The sequence below is a fragment of the Nyctibius grandis genome, chromosome 6 (assembly GCF_013368605.1).
Source record: "Nyctibius grandis isolate bNycGra1 chromosome 6, bNycGra1.pri, whole genome shotgun sequence".
NCBI classification, from domain to species: Eukaryota; Metazoa; Chordata; class Aves; order Nyctibiiformes; family Nyctibiidae; genus Nyctibius; species Nyctibius grandis.
This window is the reverse complement of record NC_090663.1, coordinates 27,397,656-27,417,911: the sequence shown is the minus strand read 5'-3', so window position 1 is coordinate 27,417,911 and position 20,256 is coordinate 27,397,656. Positions and strand designations below refer to the sequence as shown.

The following is a 20,256-nucleotide window of genomic DNA, read 5'->3' as shown; positions in this document are numbered from 1 at the left end:
CATGTCTTTGTAAGTATAATTAGTGTTACAAAGTTAATATCAAGGACGTGTAAACTTCTGGCTTTTCTTTTTTTTTTTTCTTAGGATTTTTCTCCAGTTTGGGAGAGGGGCATTGGTATGTCCGTGTAACTGTCTTTATGTTTTCTATGGAGGATTTTTTCAGTTCCAGATACAGTGCATTATACCTATTTTAATTATTCTTTTCCTTTAAAGAACTCTTATCTTCTGCTGACTACATTTATTCCTTGTAGCCAGGTTTCTGTTGGACAAATCTACTGCAAACTCCTAAGTGATCATTTGTCAATTTGACTTCATTTAATTCTTTTTAGGCCTGCAGTCATCTATCAAATGAGTATAGATATTACTATAAAAAGACCCACTTGTCCGACAGGCTGAAGTAAAATGCTGATTGTTTAAACACACTGATCTGTCATTTCAGTTCTGCCTTTTTTCTTTATAAAACAATGTGGAATCTAGAAAACTTTACATTTAAATCATGCTAACTGTTACGCCATTTATGTGATCTGTTTTTTCTCATGATCATATTCTAATTGGCACGGTATTAGTAAAGATAGCCTAATGATTTTTTTAGGGTAACAGTTTTTGGCTAAAAGACAGTGCTTCGTTTTTTAAAAAACATCCTTAGCTAACTTGATCTGTGTGGGCATTTGCACAATGATTACAGCTATTAAAAAACAACAAAAAAAACCCCAAGCAAACCCCACCACCACCTATAGTTTTCAAATCCATTTTTATTGGTCCAGGTGGAAGAGTAACTCTGGGAACAGATGCTTCCCGAAAACTGGAATTCAGTCTTTGGTAAGAATTGTTCTGAGGAATTTTCCATTGGAGCACTGTCTCTAGGGTCTTTTCAGTGTCTTCACTTTTCACAATGCTTAGTTTCAGGAGACATTTAAATACAAATTTTTTTTTAAAGCTTCCAAAAATGGTTCAGGTACTTTTCCTTCATACTGGAGTAACCTTAAGAACCTGAAAGGTTAGAGGAGAGTTTTGACAGCTGACTTCTGTTCCAATTTCTCCCAACAGCCTTTGTGGTTTAGAGACTTAGTCTTTTCATGAGAACAGGCTTTCACATCAAAAGGTTGAAGTCAAAAGCTATAGAATGAGGAGCCATAGGAACAGACTCCCGTTTTCTGTATCTCTTTATGCATTTTTTTTGCATGTGTTGGTTTTAACTCCTCCTTTTCTGTGTGTGCTAAAAACTATTGTGGCTTTTTCCAGATGAAGGAGAAGGATTTAAAGATTTTAATATTCTTTACTCTATGGAAGGAACAGGTTAGCTATTTCAACAGGTAAGGGATTGTCTTGAGCTGTCAGTAACAGGTTTTTTTTAACTCAGCCCAGCAGTCTTCAGTGAAGGAGTTTAATTATGCTGGTTAACCAAGGAAGCTAAGACTGTCAACATTCTTCTATTAATTAAATCAGGGTAGTACTTCTGTTAGCTGTGTTTATTGATCTGCTCCCTTTGAAATTGGTTGTTACGTTCCTGTTTATTTTTATTTGCCTTCATCTTTTACCCTGCTCTCTGCTATTTGAGCTTTAATTCTCAGTAGCATCTTACTCTTTCTTTCTACCTTTATCTCCTGTTCAGTGACTTGCCTCCACAGTGTCTCAAAGCAATCCCTAAGGGATTCTGTCTAGTGCCTCGTATCTTCTGCCTGAAACTGCCTTTCTGCATTCTCTGACTTCCACTCTCTACAGCAATTTCAATGATCAGAAATCTATTGACAGTCCAAACCTCCTTTCCTTATAACCCCTTGTTAAGTAGTCTGCTTTCATTTTAGGCTTAAATTTTCTAGAATAATTTCTTGCAATCCTCCTCCATTGTCTTCTGACAATAGTTTTGCTGTCCTTCCTGTCTCATGTAGGAGATCTGGTGAAGCTATCAATTGCATTGGAAGGGTATATCTGAATGCAGAAAAATATTAATACCTTTCTGAAAATGTTTCTCTTTCAGACCTTTATTTTCTTTAAAATGTGCTTTAGATCACAATGGGTGTGAACAAATTCCTCCAGAGAAGTTAAACAATAACATCTATTTACATCTAAAATTTTTCTCTGTTGTGAAAACAAAGTATTATACTATATACTGTCAAAGTCAGTACTCTCTTGACCCGTTACTTGTGGGTTTAATATTTAAGAAATATGTAACAAAATACAGTTTTATTTTTTCCATCTTTTTGATATAACTTACTTGAATGGCTAGTGGTGTCTAGGGCTGTTGTGCTGACAGAAGCCGTATTATCTTCAAGATTTTTCTTTTCTTTGCCCTTTGAAAAAAGGCAGTCACTCAGTAAAACTATTAAGAAATTAAATGTGCAATATCTCAGTGTTATTAAAGCAAGCCCTCAGTTTAACAAGATTGAAGAAGTTATTCACAGTGTGAGTAATAGTATCTACATTTATGCTTGATAGGGTGAAATGATTTGAGCGTTGTTAGACCTTGGAATTCAAGGCCAAAATTGCTATCTAGTGTGTTCTGAAAGAAATTCTCTCTTTCAGTTTGAATTTCGTGCATTTCTTTTAAATGGTGAGGGAGAACAAGTTTCTTCTGAGGCTTTAGTGGGAGACACTATTCTCTCTGAATTTAGCTCTCTCTAAATTAATCCTCAGTCTCTTCTGGTATGATTCCTTCCACAAGTCAGCAGAAGAGAGTTTACGGATTTTCTCTGTTAAAGTGTTTAATAATGGGACATTTCCTGTTTGCTTGAGGGGATAAAGTAGTGACAACCAAAAGCAAGGATGAGAATGCAGGAACACCATCTGTGGATGTTGTAGTCTGGCTTTTCCCCAGATCCCTCGAGTTTTACAGCGATTAACTTCAAGGCTTCAGCAAAAAGGGCCTCTCCCACTGTCCTGGAAGGTGGCCTAAGAGTTCAAGCCCTAACAGGTTTAGCTAGGCCTAAGCTTCGGATCTCCCATTTCTAGACAAGTGTGCTGTAAGACGGTGTAAGGCTATGGGGAGGAAGAAGGCTGCCACCTCTGATTGGTGCCTGTCTCTGAACAGGTAAGTCTTCCAAAGCCTGGCTCAAGAAGGCACTTATTCAGGCATATGTCTTAAGCTGTACTTAACTTTTTTTATACTGACTAGCTCCCAGATTTTCTTTGCTCAGCACAGAGGAATGCTGGATTTCTCTGTACAGACAGTACTTAATCTGCATAGTACAGGGAAGAAACCACTTGTGTAGGCTTTACAAATTCTCATTTAGAGGCTCTAAACAGCATTTTTCAGCTTTAGAAGTGTCTAAATATAGGAGGTCAGAATGTGGCTGTTTTGTCTTTCACACTTCTACATCTTTACTGTATTTTGTATATGTTTGATATTTATTTATCAAAACTGCTTCCCCACCTCCTTTTCATTTCTTCCCCCTCAAGTGGCGAGTGAGAAAAGAAGCTATGATGGGTCTTGCCCAGCTATACAAGAAGTATTGTCTTCATGCCGAGGCTGGAAAAGATGCTGCAGAGAAAGTGAGCTGGATAAAGGATAAACTTTTGCACATATATTACCAAAATAGCATTGATGACAAGTGAGTCAGCCTAAGCCTTCCTAATTTTAATTGTATAGTGATAAGAGATACCCTGGAAAATATGTGCTTGTCCTGAGAAAGCTGTTGTATCACATTCTGTATTTGTGGTTTAAGTATGATATATTTAATTAGTAATCATTAAGACATGTACTGAGATATTTAGGATGGTTGCATTATCTGTTCATGTATTCATTCTGTTTACTGATGGATGTAGATCTGTGATGACAGTAGATTGTCATTAACTAACTACTGCGTAGAAAAAAAAGTCAAATTTTGCATTTGCTATACCAGTGCTTGTTTGTCTTACTACCTTCCAGAGGCTAGCGTGTTAAAACCCATGATCTGTGAGCATCATGCATGTGCGCACCACAGTACATGCACAGACATCTCCTTTTGGTATGCTGTGTAGAAATGGACCCTTTAGGTAGAACAAAAGCTGCAGAAAGAGGTGCTTCCACTGTTGTCTAGTCTTCCCTGTTTTGTCACTCAGTCCCTTTAATTTTTGAAATACCATTTTGGCTTAGAGAAAAGTAATTTGGCCAAGGTTTTGGAAGATAGTTTTCAACTCTCACTGCTAATTTTTTGTCTTTCACAAGGAGAGCCAAACTATGAGATCACACAAAGATGGAATTTCAGCCTAGATTTTTAATACAGCAGACCCAGAAATTTCTTTATAGTTTCTTTCTATATGTATAAATTTCTTTAATATTCTTCTATTTATCTTTATAAGCATCTTGCTTATACAGTCTGCTGCCTCAGTACGTTTCATGATCTTAGTGACTAGTCTGAATGGGCTAATAGCCCCCTTCAGTTGCCAGTTATGATAGTGAATTCTTACTGCTGCAGTGGTGAAGGGTCTCACTTTTTTCATCCGGCTGATCATTAGTGAGCCAGAGTTACATATTTGATTAGTTGCCACCTTTTTTTTTTTTTATTTAAAAGAAGAAAGATATGGTTATGACATTGTACACAGAGAAATTACACTGAAAGTCTGCTGAGTTAGAAGTATCACATAGTGAAAAGCTAGGAAATCTTCATGTAGTTTATACAAAGCTAATTCTGCATATGTGTATGCATCAAATATGCCTTAATTTGCATTGAGAGGTTCGTTAGTGTTTTCCAGAATGTTGATGTCTCACTGTCATTACACAGGTTTCATAGTGAGCAGAGAATGAATCAAAGTTCCATAGTGAATGGGGCAGATGTTTTCAATATTCCTGCTCGCGGGAAATGCAGAACACTGTCAGGGAAAGGAGGCATGGAATTTTAAGGACCGTGTCATCAAAGCTGAGGGTTTTTTTTTCTCTGACGTGATTCCTTCTGAAAGTCTGATTAAGCCATTGAAACTGGTCTTTTCATGAGTAGGCAAGGATTGTATGTTGTTTGTTTTCTGGGGATCCACACTGAAAGATAGATGGCTTGATTTTCAGTGTTCCTCTAGTTCATTTTAGTACCCTGAATTTTAATTCAAATTCTACTAGTTTTTAAGGCTCACAATGAAGTTCTTGCTCAGTCACACCATTGGGTTGGTTTCCCTATCTCAGAGTGGAGGAATAAATGCGTTTCAATGTTATCATTGTCAGAATTAGAAAGTTAGTACTTCTAGCACCTGACAAGCTGTAGAAATGCTATGATCTTGTAAGACAAGAGTCCATCCAATCCTTTAAACACACAAGCCCAGGTTAAAATTAGCCAACTCTGGCCTGTTTTCCTTCCATAATGAGGGAGTAAGATAAAAAGTAACAGTGAACAGCTGTCTGAGCCTTGGAGTATTTTCCATTGTGTGCATGGCATAACACTACTTCTTTCAAAAGATAACAGCACCGTATCACACGGTATTCAGGCATGAAGTGGAATAGAACAAATTTTCTCCACACATCCTTAACTCAGTCACTTGATAATGTTATTGATGTTACTTGACTGCTGATGTGCATGTCTACTCAAGACTGAGAACTTCTAACTGTAAGAACTGCTTATCGCCCATGTGCTCTGAGCTGCTTTGTTTTACAACAAATGCAGAGGGAATGCACATATTAAACGCTGCCCTGTTACCCACTCTTGATGTGCTAGCCAGTGACTTTTCTCACAGGAGAAAAGTGTGTCCCAGAGGTATTCACGATTTGTAAATGTTTACCCTCACCGACACGGACCAGGGCAGGCATGATACAGTCTCACCATTTGTATTGACAGCTCTTCTAGAATGTGTATCTGTAGACACATGGGCTAGAGCAACGTTCATAAATTAGTAAGATAACTCTGATGCCTCCAGTCTCCTAGTATGTTAAACAGAGATGGAGTCCCCCTGAGATCTGAAGATCCTGTTCCCCAAGCAATTTAATTCTTGGAGTAATCAGTAGTAAAATGTACATTTAAAGGGAGAAAGACAGGTTTTCTTTAATACTAACGAGGTGCCTTGATATGGTTGTATCTGTATTCGTGATCATCCTTTTATTCCTCTGCCTTGCCATCATGCATCTTTGGATTTTCTTTGAGCAGAAATAAGGTGTATTTGACCTATGCTGCCTTTTATGTTCTTTGTACAAGGCACTCTCAGACTACTTAGTAGGAATCATAGCGAAAAAGTTTGTAAATTCAAACACACAAAATATTTGTCCATAAATATCAAATTGTATAGCTGAACATTGTGCACAGCTCTCATTGCTATGTATTAAATTAATGTCTGAATGTTCTTTCATTTGGGGGGCTATAATTAGATGAACCGTACAGTAATTTTGTAGTTCAAGTTTTGCATTTCATGTAAAACTTGAAATATGTATTTTTTTTAAAAAAAGATAATTGGAGAATGTTTTTGCTGGTTTGGTTTGCTCTTGCTTAGTATTCCTTTTGCTCCTTTTGTTGTATATGTTTTGGTGTTCCTTTGTCTCCGCCTTTCTAATGCTAATTTTTAGATTCTGTATTAGAATAATGAGTAGTTTCAAATGTTTTGTTTTTTTCCTCAAATACTACAGTTTTATCTTACCTTTCCCTCGAGGATACTTCAGATTTTTACTTCTCCTCCCCCTCAGTTATATTCTTGTGTTCTTTCTCCTTTATTTGGGCTTTTTACTTTTTGTATCACTTTCTCTTATGAATGAGAGTGAACAAAGGGAGATTCTCAGAGCCTAAAGAAAAAGGAGAATTTGGATGGTGACAAATAAAGCAATTACTCCCTCTTAGAGGTGAAAATGAAAGAACATGGAAAAGCTCTCAAGAAGCAGTTCTTGCTGTCTTTCTATCAACAGTGGAAGGGATCTTCACAGATGAGAAAAAGACCGCTATTCTTTTTCTTCTCTGGTGAAAAACCTAGTTTCAGTGACTTCAGATATTTCTTGTTCTTTCAGCTTGTCTGAAAGGTATGACCACTTTTGGAAATGTACAGGTTTTATCACTTCTTTTCCTGCAGATTACTGGTAGAGAAAATCTTTGCTCAGTATCTCGTTCCACACAATTTGGAAACAGAAGAGCGAATGAAGTGCTTGTACTATTTGTATGCTAGCTTGGATCCAAATGCTGTTAAGTGAGTATAGTTTGTATTCAGCACGTATTTCCCTTCTCAGGCTTTTCCAACATCTATGTCATCTTATTTGTATTATCAGGATTTAAATAAAAATGTAAGTAATTGATGCTTAGCATTATTTGCAAGTAGTATTTGAAAACATTTCTCTTTTATATACAAACTCTACATGTTCATTAGACAAAAAGATACCTTGATATTTGAGATTAGTGGTTTTATCCATTCATTCTCATCCAGTGAGAACAATGCAAGTTAAAAGTGCCCAAGTAATGACTTCTAGATTTGCTCTATATTAGGGTCCATGATGAAGATATCGATAACTGAATTCTGGTTGATAGTGGCCTGTTTTTTATGTTGAAAATGTTATTTTCAAGATAATTTGAGTGGTTATAAGACATACTGTGGCTGTCCTGCATGTGTGAAATTGTTCCAACTAAAACGATGAGAGAGGTGATGTTCTGTAAAAAGAGAAAATCAGTTCCACCATGTTTGGAACAGTTACTTTTAATACTTGGTAGGTTTTGATTGTACCTAGCAGATGTTGCATTTGTAAGATAAATAAACAATCTTGTTTACTAATACATCCAGTGTGTTCTTGTCACGAACAAATTGGTAAGCTTTTCTTTTCTGGTTTTGCACTTTTGCAGAGCACTGAATGAGATGTGGAAGTGCCAGAACATGCTAAGGAGTCACGTACGAGAATTACTAGACTTGCATAAGCAGCCCACTGTACGGTTTTGAAAATATTAATACTTTATCCAGTGGACCTGTTAGACGAATTTACTGGGATTTTTTAATACTATATTATTTGTTTAGTGTGACTTTATTATTCTGTTGATTTCCGTATGTAAACAAAGTTCCATTCTCATTAAGTAAAGTTGCTTTCAGTAATGCATAAAGGTATATGGCCTCCTTATGTTTACCATTATTTTATATTATGGGTCAATAACTCTGGAAAAAAGTTTAAAAAAATTTCCAAGTTTTTTGTTTGCTTTCTTTGTTTCTCATTTTATAACATATTTTGAGAATGGCATATGTTGTAACATAAAGCAATGATTTATTTGTTTGTTTGAAAACAGAACTGTTGAACTATTTATACTGACATTTTACTTACAAGCATATCTTCACAAACTAGCAGACACTTTAAATAGAAGGGCATTGCTTTGGGGTTTTGGTGTGGGGGTGAGCATAGTGGAATTGTTTGGGCTTTTTTTTGCGGTCTTTTTCCAACAATTGATTTTCATCTGTTATGTGAATTGGTGAATTTTTGCAGTTCTTTGATACTGCAAGAAGGTTTTTCCCCTCTTTTCTGTGTGTACTAGCTGCCAATGATACTGTTATACTACTCTAGTGTTTATTCTTGAAACAAAAACATAAGATTCCAGAGTAGAATGTAGTGCTGCAGACAGATCAGCTTAAAAGTGTATTTTATAAAGGAGATATTGCTGATTTGTTTGTTTTTGCTGTTGTCCTCAGTCAGAAGCAAACAGTGCTGCCATGTTTGGAAAGCTGATGACCATAGCAAGTAAGTGTTAATAAGTTCTATAAACTGTTATTACAGCATTCCAGGAAATTGTATTTCTGTGAATCTTGACATACTGAAGTGGAAGATTCATTTAATGTTAAATTGTGTTTAATCATACAGAAAACCTTCCAGATCCTGGAAAAGCACAAGATTTTGTGAAGAAATTCAATCAGGTTCTGGGTGATGATGAGAAACTTCGGTCCCAGCTTGAACTGTTAATTAGCCCTACGTGTTCCTGTAAACAGGCAGATGTCTGTGTGGTAAGCAAATGGAAAAGCAAACTTTTAGTTAATGGTCTCTTTTGGTACCTTAACATGATTTTCATATATTTCTGATTTTCATAAAATAGCTTTTTGGTTAGCTTGTAGATTATGGAAAATATAATTTATGATCATCATCTTGCTTCCTAAGAAAATATGAGCTTTATTTCTTCCTGGGATTATGAACATCAAGCATAAAGTCTGAAAGACTAAATTTTTTTAAAAATATTTTCTTTCAAGTGTCTCTTTTATGGTAAGATTCCTAAACTGTCTTCTGACATTGATGAAACTTCTTCTGAGTACCTACAATGTTATTTTGAGATCTCTCTCTCTCTCTTCTATTTAACCACTTTGATGAAAATACACATCTTAATATTAAATCGGACTTTTCCAAAGATTTACAGATTGTGTCAACAATCACAGATTTTTTTTTTCATTATGGTCTCAAAATAAAGTAAGCAATTTTGCTGTCAGAAGTCACAATGGAGAGCATCAACAAACAAACATAGGCTTCTTGGATTTTGTCTAATGACTCTCAAATTGTCTAGGAAGGGGAACAGAATGACCTTCAGAATTATGTCCTAACCACTTGATGTAGAGTGTATGTCTCCTTCTAAACTAATAAATTTTGTGCTTTGGAAATGCAGTGATGCAATTTCAAGAGTCGGATTTCTTCCCTCTTCTTTAAGATCATTTAGTATAACAGAACAATTTCATAGTTTGTAGGGTCTGCAGCATCCAGCCGTTTAGGAGAAGGACGGTGAAGAAGTCATTTCTTTGAGAGATATTTAGACTTCTGTTCAAAACAAAAAAGTATCTTCTTACCCACCTTCTGCTGGGTTTGCAGTTGAATTTAATGTTCTTGACATTTGGGGTATTCAGAGGGGAAAACCAGATTTTTGGATCCAAAACATTCATAGGCAAGTACGTAGGGTCTGAACATCTGTTGCAGCCAAGGTAGTGTAGTGCTTCTGCACACCCACAGTAGTGTAGCTTTCAGTGCAATTTTTTTGTTGTTGCTTATGAAGTCTCACACATACCACAGAGTTACCTACAGATTTATGGATTACTCTTGTCAAGATAGATATTTAAATTCCTTCTACATTGCACTTAGCTTTCCCTTGATTCTGCTTTGGATCTGGCCTGCAATTCCTTGAGCAACTCTGAAGAACTCTCACTAGAAACCTAAATGCATCTTACATTTAAATAGTTTGGTGAAGTATGTCTGCTTTCAGTATGTGTTTAATAAAGATTAGCGATAACAGCAGCCCCCTTTAAAATACATTTCACTGATTATATAGACAATCTCTGTGGTTAAAAGAAGTAGCTATATTTAGCTTATTCAACATGCTTAAGAAGTAAGTAAAATTAGTATAATTCTTGTTTGTATGTAACATTCTTGTAGAGAGAGATAGCCCGGAAGCTTGCAAATCCTAAGCAGCCAACAAATCCTTTTCTGGAAATGGTCAAATTTCTTTTGGAAAGAATTGCCCCTGTACATATTGACTCAGAAGCCATTAGGTAAGTTTGAAAGATCATACAAACTCATGAATGATATAAAGATGATTTAAATCACAAAAAAAAAAAAGTATTTTCTTGGGGTTTACATTAGTCTGTCCTAGCAGTAAATAAATGTGCTTTTTTTTTTAAAAAAAAAATTATGTACATGTCTTCATTTCCAGCAGCCTAGAGAATACAATTTTTTTTTATGATACTTTGCAGTGTTGTCTGCAAATGATTTTAAAAATGTAGTAGTTGTTCCCAATGAAACTGCTATTTGTGGGGCTTAAGGTGAAAATTATGATCGTAGTTTTCACGTGGTTAACTGCAACACAGTCTTCCATATAGCAGTTGAATTAATTAGCTTTTGTGGGATTGTGTAAGAGAACGTTTGGATTTCTTTTGAGACTTGTCTGGCAACCTAATTACATTCTGAAACTCATGCAACTATGTGTTAATCTGAATGCTGCCAACTTGGTGGGGATTTGGTTTGTTGTGGGTTTTTTGGGGGTGGTTGTTGTTGTTGTTGTTTTTGTTGTTGGTTTTTTTTTTTTTTTCCTGAAGAATTAACTTTGCAGAAAGCTAAGTCAGAAGGAAAAGGAATAATGGAACAGATTGATTAAAACAAGAAAACAAACAGAAACTAAAAACAAAAACCAAACACCACAACACCTCCCCTGCAACGGACTATTGCCTTCCCTTTATTTATTGTGAAAAACAAGTAATCTTGCTGATATTTCCAGCCTTTAACACCGTACATTGTCACATTCATTTGCTTTTTTTCTTTTTGTGTCTATTATTTTAGTGCACTGGTAAAACTAATGAATAAATCCATAGAGGGGACAGCTGATGATGAAGAGGAGGGTGTAAGTCCTGATACTGCTATTCGTGCAGGACTTGAACTTCTCAAGGTAATCTACATTAATGCAGCTATAGCTTGTAATGGAAGGGACAAAAGTAGTATGACTAATGAATTAATGTTAGCATGGTTTTAATAGTTATTATTTAGATAATTACTTTTTTAATGTATGAAAGTGTTTGGTTATTAATACTCACTTGAGAAAAGAATAATGAAGGAGGTGGTTTGTTGGAAGAAGTATGTTTTGAAAAGGGTGCCGAGAGTTGAAATATGCATGTTAAAGCAGAAATTGGTTTCTGCTTATGGAAGTCATATAGAAGAAGGTGCAGAGGTAAAGCAAGAAGAGAAATGGGGGAATTAGGAGAGGCACATTCTTTGGGGCCTGCATGATACTGGAAGGAAAGCAAGCAATAAACTCAAGAGCCAAGTTATGTAGAGGAAAAGAACAGGATGGGGAAACTTGTTTTCTCAGTGGTGATGAGAAATGGCTGGGGTAGAAAGAAGGATTTTAAATATTTGGAAAACATCTGTGATGGATTTGGCAGTTCACTAATGAGACATTATTTTCAATATGTTGCAAAGGGCAGTATAAAATATAGGAGGGAATGGAGGGGAAGGTTACATAATTAAAGTGAGACTTTTCAGAAGTGTGAATGAACAAGGTGGAGTTTATGGAGACACATCACACCAAACTTGGTAATGGCAACCATGGTAGAAATAGTTGTACAGAAGTATGCAAGGAAGTAATGTCTGTTTGCTAATGTAGCTTAGAAAAGAAATCTGCCAAGGCTGAAGATTTTGTTGCTGTGACATGGATATCTTTGAGAATGTTATTTCACACATTGATACTCATGGAATTCATAGATTAATTTATTTGGAAATGCCTATATCACCTTCTCCAAAACGCAATTATTGAATGTAATAATCTCATTTGAGCATGTAATAGCTATTTATGTTGATGGTAATGCTCATAAACAGCCATAATTTTGTTTTTCTGATGATACATTTACCATTAATAAATATATCTTTGTTTTCATGTGTATCTACAGGTTCTGTCCTTTACACATCCTACCTCGTTCCACTCTGCAGAGACCTATGAGTCTCTGCTGCAGTGCCTCAGGATGGAAGATGATAAGGTAGCTGAGGCAGCCATACAGATTTTTAGAAACACGGGTCACAAAATAGAAACAGACTTGCCACAGATAAGATCGTGAGTATATTTCTTTACATGCTGCTTTTCATACCTGGAATTCTGCCTTTTGATAGTTTAGTCTATATGTTGCCCCTAAAATTGCTTATAGTCTTGTAAATATGAACAGCTTCTCTTCCATCGTTTTGTACCTTTCTGTCTCTTCATTTTTAAATTCTGTATTCGTGCAATTTTTGTGTATTTATTGAAGATGTTAGGTACTTCTTAAAAATCTTCTTATAATAGATTCATTAAAAACAGTGCGTAGCATGTTTCCCGGGTTATAAAATAAGCAACAGCAAAAATATGGCAAAGATGTAGTTCCTTGGCATCATTTCTACTCATATCTGTCCTTCACACAATTTCTCTATCTTTTTGAGGAATGCAAATATAATCTCTGATGGTTAACAGCTCTGTTTGGTATGAAACAAGTTGGGAAACAAGATCCAGAAGCAGACATGAATTTCTAACAAAGAATAATTGTCTATAAGTCATCATTATGTAATTTATGCTTTAACTGCTGATTAAAGCTGCATAATCGACTAGGTATTCACAGACTATTTAAAACCTTGTGGGTAACATCTGAAACCTTAAAATTAGCCTGTTAGTAATTAAACAATCGAGATTATAAAGCACAGGTTTCAAGTTCTTATATATTGAAATAGCATCTCGGGTATTACCATGCTAAAATGCATACCAATGAACACCTTAAGTTCTCAGTGAATTGAAGATGTAACTTCAGCGATTCTTACAGATTTGAATCAGATTTTAGGCAAAAGAAAAATGTTACAAGTTCACATATAAGACGCCTTTTAAGAAATTGGTAGGTGTGAAGAGAAGGAAAAGCCCAGCAATCCGCATTGTCAGTATAGTTCCCAGTATAGTCCCAATTGTCTATAGTTCCCTACTAGAGTTTAGTCAAGACTGTGCATTGCTGGGTTGTATCATCTTCTGTCAAAGGAGCTGGTATTGCTGAAATTTCTTTTGGCTTCGTGCCTTAGCCAGCTATTGCTGAAGTATAGTCTGGGCAGTCTCAAGTAACTTAAAAATATAACTGTCAAAATGGAGGTCTAGCCATTGGCATGGTTTGCAAGCAAGTCAGGTTAATGTTCTGAAAGCCAAAACCAGGTCAGTGTTTACACTGATGCAAAGAAAAAGAAGTCTGAGGACAAGTAGATGTTCCAGAATCCATATATTCAGAAATCTTTATCCTAAACGAAAGATTTGATATAATCAGCAAGATAGTTTGTTTCAAGTGACCCGTTTTTTTTTTTTTAAAACTGCTTGTGTGAGTAGGCTGCCTGCTGCCCTTTGAAGTAGTGCTCACCAGCAGTAGCCCAAGTTCTTCCTCGTATGGAAAATGAATAGGTTTGTGCACCAGTTCATAGACAAGGACTGCTGTATGACTCTAGAGTCTGATGGAAGTGTTGGCCATGCTCAAAGAGCGCCTATGGACCACGTGTAGACCTGTAAATGTAAACATATAAAGCTGCACATAATCATGTCAGGTGTCACCTTTTGCAGATTTCTGTCCTTTGGGGTGTGATGAGGTATGGTTCGTAACTGATGCACTGCCGCTTGGCAAAGGCCCTTTAATGCGCATGTACTTACACTATGAAAACTGTAGGTTAGGCGTTGAAGCTTATTTTAACTGTAGGTTTTACTGAATTCTTTGCTATTTTGGTTTTTACTTAATCCAGTTTGTGGAATCTTAGCAGGTTTGCGAAGAGACATTCTCCTACTTTAGGATACTGTTAACATTTTTTCTAGGGGTCTTTGCTTTTGGGTTTTGTGTGGTTTTTGAGGAAAATGTTTGGGATTTCATTCTTTCAGCCCTGCAGGCTCTTCTTCCACCTCTTGTTGCTGATTTTGGTTATGTAGAATGTGTCAGTGAAGGCTGAGTGCTAAATAATCTGTGTACTGAGTACTATATTGTTACTGAGCCTTTCAAGAAAGCAAGGAATTTTTTTAGATGTTTCTGTGTCAGATGCTTTCTAGGCAATTTTGTTTTCTTGTGTCAGTTGCTGGGTGAGTTGCATGGTAAACTTCAGGAGTTAGTGTCTCAGACGATGACCTCTCAGGGGACAGAGCTGCCTTCCAGCGCTCTCTCAGGACCTGAACCAAACAGTCTGACCAACCTCAGCCTGGTCTCTGGAGTGGCTTCTACCTTGCTCTTGCCTTAGGTGGCCTCTGATGAGCAGATAGATTTCAGGGGATTCAAATGCAAAAGGTCAGAACAAAGCAGTTGTTCACTTGAGTACACATTGTGATTAAAGACCAAAATTAAAGGGTTAAAGGCCTATAAACACACTGATGTTTAATGGTTATTCCTAGCTTTCACAAATTTTTTCAGCCCTGTCACTTCCAAACTTGGATAAAAAGCCCAGGAGTTTACACTAGCTGAACCTGTCAGGTTCCCCCACCTTATATTTGGCTTCCTAAACAGCCTTATTTTGATCGTTATTTTCTTTCATGTTTGATTTTTCCCTGTGAGCTTTTTTCTACTTAAATGTGTACAGTCAGATGTTCAACAAGTATTACTAAATACAATTCCATCCTGCTTTTCACTTATGATTATGATCTTTCCTGAACAGACTTCAAAGGAATGCTTGATTTATAAGACAGTGAGGATAGATTTGTATAGGTGAAGAGCTTTATTTTTTATAGATTGCAAATTGCATTTTGAAGTATTTTGTTTAATGTTCACAGAACACTAATTCCGATTTTGCATCAGAAAGCAAAAAGAGGCACTCCTCATCAGGCAAAACAAGCAGTTCACTGTATACATGCCATATTTTCAAATAAAGAAGTGCAACTTGCACAGATCTTTGAGGTATGTCTTACTTTTTTGTTTTTAAGATTTGTTTCTGTTGTTCTTAATTGATACTAGGAATTAACATTAATTTAATTCATACTGTTTATTAACAGATAATTTATGAGGTCAGGAGGCCTACAGGTGCATGGTAGTTGAGATAAGTCATTAATTTTACAACAGCAAATTATTAGTGTTTGTGTCTTACACTCACAATTTTGTAATATTCTGGTGTCTGATAGATAAGGTATTCCTTTTTGTCTACACAGGAAAAGTGAGGAGAAAATAAGCTAAATGTGCTGGAATGATCCACACTAAATCCCATGAGGACACATTTAGCAGATACTAAATGAGAGATAATATCTTCTGCTTTCAAACTGTGTTAAATTACCATGCTTTAAGGCCTTTGCACATACAGCGCTTTCTCACTGAGGAAGTTAGCGCACAATAACTACTTGACTATAAGCTCATATATTAGCTTACTGCTCACTTACTACTTGCTTAAACAAGTTGTAAAGCAAAGAGTCACCTTATACAGAGCAGAGAGGTTATTACTTTTCACTGTAATCTCTTAAATAATAATATTATTAATCTGCACTTGTAAAATAACTTAGGTTCTTAATCTTGGCTGTCTTTGAACCTATGCATAATTCAGAAGTGTGAAAAGCTTTGAATTGTGCTTAGTTTGATCTCTGCTTAGACTTCTGTAAGAGTGCATGTTCCCTCCCTAATACCAGAATACAATACGAGGATGCTAGGTGATACAACAGCATGGAATTATCCTGGTGACTGTTACCTGGAAGGGAAATACTGATCACTAATAGAAATGTCCCTGGTGGTTTCCAAGGATTTTTAATGTGCTATTGTTTTCTGCCATTTGCAGTTACGATTCAGGTTTTCACAACTCCTGAACAGAATTGAGTCAGATTTTTTCCCATGTCTTCCAGATCTGGGAATTCCCATGATTCCCATGTCTTTTAACGGTGAAAACGAGAGAATATAAAATTTGTTTTGCCTTTATGTTACGTGAGATTTTTGGTTACTCTGTTAATTAGGAAATTGCATTCTTTCTCCATTTTGACTTGCTAACTTTATTAATTCTTATGGAAAAACTGTGAAACTCATCAGCAGTACAGCAGTAAAATAAATGATTTTTAGGCATGTTAGCTTATTTATCTATAGTTGATTTTTTTTTTTTTTTCTTCCTCAGCCTCTTAGTAGAAGTTTGAATGCTGATGTACCAGAGCAACTTATAACTCCATTAGTCTCATTGGGTCATATTTCTATGTTGGCTCCAGACCAGTTTGCTTCTCCAATGAAATCTGTTGTTGCAAATTTTATTGTGAAAGATCTCCTAATGAATGACAGGGTAAGATTTTCTTTTTTTGGTAAGTCCTTACTATTCTGTTTGCCTGTTATTAACTCTGTGGGGAATAGGGCTTTTTTGTTAAACAAGTCAATAAGGAAACGTTCTATAAGTGGCTAGTACAGTGATAACTGTATTATAAAAGATCTTTGTGTGAAAGAAAGCTTAGTCCATGACTTTTTCCATTTTTACTTCGGCATTTTCTGTATGGGGTGAACCAGTTTTTTAAACTTACATGAATGTCTGTAGTCAACAGGTGAGAAAAATGGAAAATTGTGGTCTCCAGATGAAGATGTTTCTCCAGAAGTGCTAGCAAAGGTCTGTCAGTCTGTCAGATCTACTGTCAGTAATAATGTGTATATTTGAGATTAAAAATTTACTTTTTCCCAAGTTGTGCAATGGAGAGTATTAGAATAAATTTCTTTGAGTACTTTTGTATTAGTCTCCTTAAAATATACAGTGTTCTAGAGTTTTTGTGGATTGTACACACAGATACACAGTTATACAACTGGTAGAAACTATGCATTTTGGTGTCTTCACTTACTGATATTAATTATGCTGAATGTTGAGAAAATGAAGAGATTCAAAAGTTTTAGTTTTCCTTACAAGAAAGGTAATTTGACTTCAGTAAACAGATCTGAAATAAATTGAGACCCTGATGAATTTTATCCATTCATCTTTATAGGCTATTTACTGTGAATCTAATTATGGCCATTTCTAGAAATGTTGATCTAGTTGCTCTTATTTTTAATCATGTAGCAAGTATCCTGCATCCTCTAGATGCACTTGTGAGAAGACACTGAACTGTAGTTGAAATGTCCTGATGTCACAAAGACTGTTACTTCATTCTTCACTCTGTAAATATTTACTGCATCATTCTGTTCCTTTAAAAATTTATCAGCTCTAATAAATAGGAGTCTGGAAATTTCAATTTGACAGCAGTAGGTTTTAGTGCCTTATCACCTTTAGGAAGTAAGCTCATTGTTGATTTGTTCGTGTTTGATAGGTGCAAGCAATTAAACTTCTGGTACGCTGGCTGTTGGGTATGAAAAACAACCAGTCGAAATCTGCTAATTCCACCCTCCGGTTGTTGTCAGCTATGCTTGTCAGTGAAGGAGACTTGACAGAACAGAAGCGAATCAGGTCAGATTTTGTTCCTTTCAGGCTTCCATCAATTTTGTTGTAGAATTTCAAAGAATATTAATTCTTTTGTAGCTTTTTTAAAATTTTAAGGTGAGTGCAGTCTTGGCTAATGGGATGATAGAAAACAGATCTGATTGGAGTCTTAGTATTAGGAGTGGAATGGCAGTATAAAAATATGCTTGATACTCCCTCTTTCTTGTAATTTGCTAATAATCTAACTCAGAGCCCTGTAGATATCTTGATAGTAAAAGACATTCTAGAGAGTAAAAGACCTACAGGAGTATCTTTGAAAACAACTGAATGATGAGATTTGACACGCTTAGGAGCTGAGTGATGTTTGGGTGTAGCTTCATCATTCCAACAATGAGGTAACTTTTGCCTCATCTTCATTCTGAGGGTGAAGGAAGGAAACAGAAAATCTGTGGCAAAAGTGTTGCTTTCATTTAGACAGTGATATGAAAAAAAGAAACTTCACTGTTCTCATTGCAGTATTTTACCAGAATTAAGTTTGTCTGTGGGGAAAGCAGAGAACCTTATTTTCACAAATTTGGTTGGGTTAATTTAGCTTGATCTGAAGCTATAGAACTGTGATCTGATCTGGCAGAGAAAAACTTTAATTGTTCATTGATCTTGTGAAAAGAAGAAATCGTGACGTGCAAGTAATTTAAGGATAGCTGTGGTGAGTTGTATTTTGTGGGTTTGTTTTCTTTTTTCTTTCGTGTTTGTATAGTAAATCGGATATGTCCCGACTGCGATTAGCTGCTGGTAGTGCAATAATGAAGCTTGCGCAGGAACCCTGTTACCATGAAATAATTACCCCAGAACAGTTCCAGCTCTGTGCACTTGTCATTAATGTAAGTAACTGCATTTGAATTGAAGTGACTCTTAATTAATTGAATTCAGAGTCCTTGCATCTAGGCTTTTGTTGCTACTACATCGAGTATTTTCTATTCCCCATTGCAGCTTTCAAAAGAGTTCTTGAAATTTCAAATATTTATTGTGGTGCACCTGTTGATGTTTTTAAAATGTCTCCTCATAATTCCACTTTGAATGGTTATTTTTTTTTTTTAAGATGAAGATTTTTATGGTTGCACTCTTATGTTTTATGTTGCTATAGGATGAGTGCTACCAAGTGAGGCAGATATTTGCCCAGAAACTGCATAAGGCACTTGTGAAATTACTGCTCCCTTTGGAATATATGGCAATCTTTGCTTTGTGTGCCAAAGACCCTGTGAAAGAGAGAAGAGCACATGCCAGACAGTGCTTGCTCAAAAACATCAGTATACGAAGAGAATATATTAAGCAGAATCCTATGGCTAACGGTTAGTATTTCAGTAATATTGTTAAGAATACAATAGTCAGCTACTAAACTGGAAGGAGTAATCACAGAATCACAGAATGTTAGGGATTGGAAGGGACCTCGAAAGATCATCTAGTCCAATCCCCCTGCCGGAGCAGGATTACCTAGACCATATCACACAGGAACGCGTCCAGGCGGGTTTTGAATGTCTCCAGAGAAGGAGACTCCACAACCTCTCTGGGCAGCCTGTTCCAGTGTTCAGTCACCCTCACCGTAAAGAAGTTTTTCTCATATTTATGTGGAACCTCCTGTGTTCCAGCTTGCACCCATTGCCCCTTGTCCTGTCAAGGGATGTCACTGAGAAGAGCCTGGCTCCATCCTCATGACACTTGCCCTTTACATATTTATAAACATTAATGAGGTCACCCCTCAGTCTCCTCTTCTCCAAGCTGAAGAGACCCAGCTCCCTCAGCCTCTCCTCATAAGGGAGATGTTCCACTCCCTTAATCATCTTCGTGGCTCTGCGCTGGACTCTCTCTAGCAGTTCCCTGTCCTTCTTGAACTGAGGTGCCCAGAACTGGACACAATATTCATTAAAACTTAAGCAAATTGCTTTTGTAAAGAAACACTGGATAAGTTTAATTTGTTTCCTCATCTTTATATTAGACACATTCAAATCTAAATTTACTTAGTTTAGCATTAGCATAAGCCATAAAATACTTCTCTGTACATTGCTGAGAATTATATATGTAAAATACAATGCTGTTATTGTGGTAGTTGTTTTGCTCAAAAAATAAAATTTTGTTTTCTGATGTTTTAGGCTTTATGACCTTCTTCCTGAAGTAACACCAAGTAGTTTTCTAGTAGTAAAACTTGTTCATTTGTTTTTAATGATTCATTAAAAGTAAAATTTGTAGGAAGAAAACGCAAGTTGAAATTTTACATTCCATATTTGAAAAAGTAATACTTTGAGAAAGTGTGTCTTGTGATGCATGTGTGTGTGTATAATATAGAGGTTATTTACGATTTTTTGTTACTATAGAAAAATTGCTATCCTTGCTGCCTGAATATGTGGTACCATATATGATTCACTTATTGGCACATGATCCAGATTTCACAAAACCTCAGGATCTTGATCAGCTTCGTGATGTCAAAGAGTAAGTGTCAAATAATTCTAGAATTCTTATGCTGAGAATTTTTCTGTGCTTGGAAAAAACTGATTAGGAAGAGGAACTCTTTG

General features: G+C 36.1%; 1 protein-coding gene across 3 annotated transcripts in view; it reads left to right on the top strand.

Annotated features, from left to right (window-relative positions):
* Window positions 1–20,256, top strand: part of PDS5A (PDS5 cohesin associated factor A) — an 84,147-nt gene that overhangs the window by 48,744 nt on the left and 15,147 nt on the right. For 2 of the 3 annotated variants that reach the window (XM_068403030.1, XM_068403032.1), the window contains exons 12-26: window positions 3,397–3,548; window positions 6,952–7,065; window positions 7,710–7,791; window positions 8,539–8,587; window positions 8,708–8,847; window positions 10,253–10,368; window positions 11,153–11,258; window positions 12,256–12,416; window positions 15,105–15,228; window positions 16,418–16,576; window positions 16,823–16,891; window positions 17,580–17,716; window positions 18,447–18,570; window positions 18,834–19,038; window positions 20,059–20,173. In XM_068403030.1, the coding sequence (XP_068259131.1) occupies window positions 3,397–3,548; window positions 6,952–7,065; window positions 7,710–7,791; window positions 8,539–8,587; window positions 8,708–8,847; window positions 10,253–10,368; window positions 11,153–11,258; window positions 12,256–12,416; window positions 15,105–15,228; window positions 16,418–16,576; window positions 16,823–16,891; window positions 17,580–17,716; window positions 18,447–18,570; window positions 18,834–19,038; window positions 20,059–20,173 (1,853 nt within the window). The remainder of the gene's footprint in view (window positions 1–3,396; window positions 3,549–6,951; window positions 7,066–7,709; window positions 7,792–8,538; window positions 8,588–8,707; window positions 8,848–10,252; window positions 10,369–11,152; window positions 11,259–12,255; window positions 12,417–15,104; window positions 15,229–16,417; window positions 16,577–16,822; window positions 16,892–17,579; window positions 17,717–18,446; window positions 18,571–18,833; window positions 19,039–20,058; window positions 20,174–20,256) is intronic. The other variant, XM_068403031.1, reaches the window with a different exon arrangement.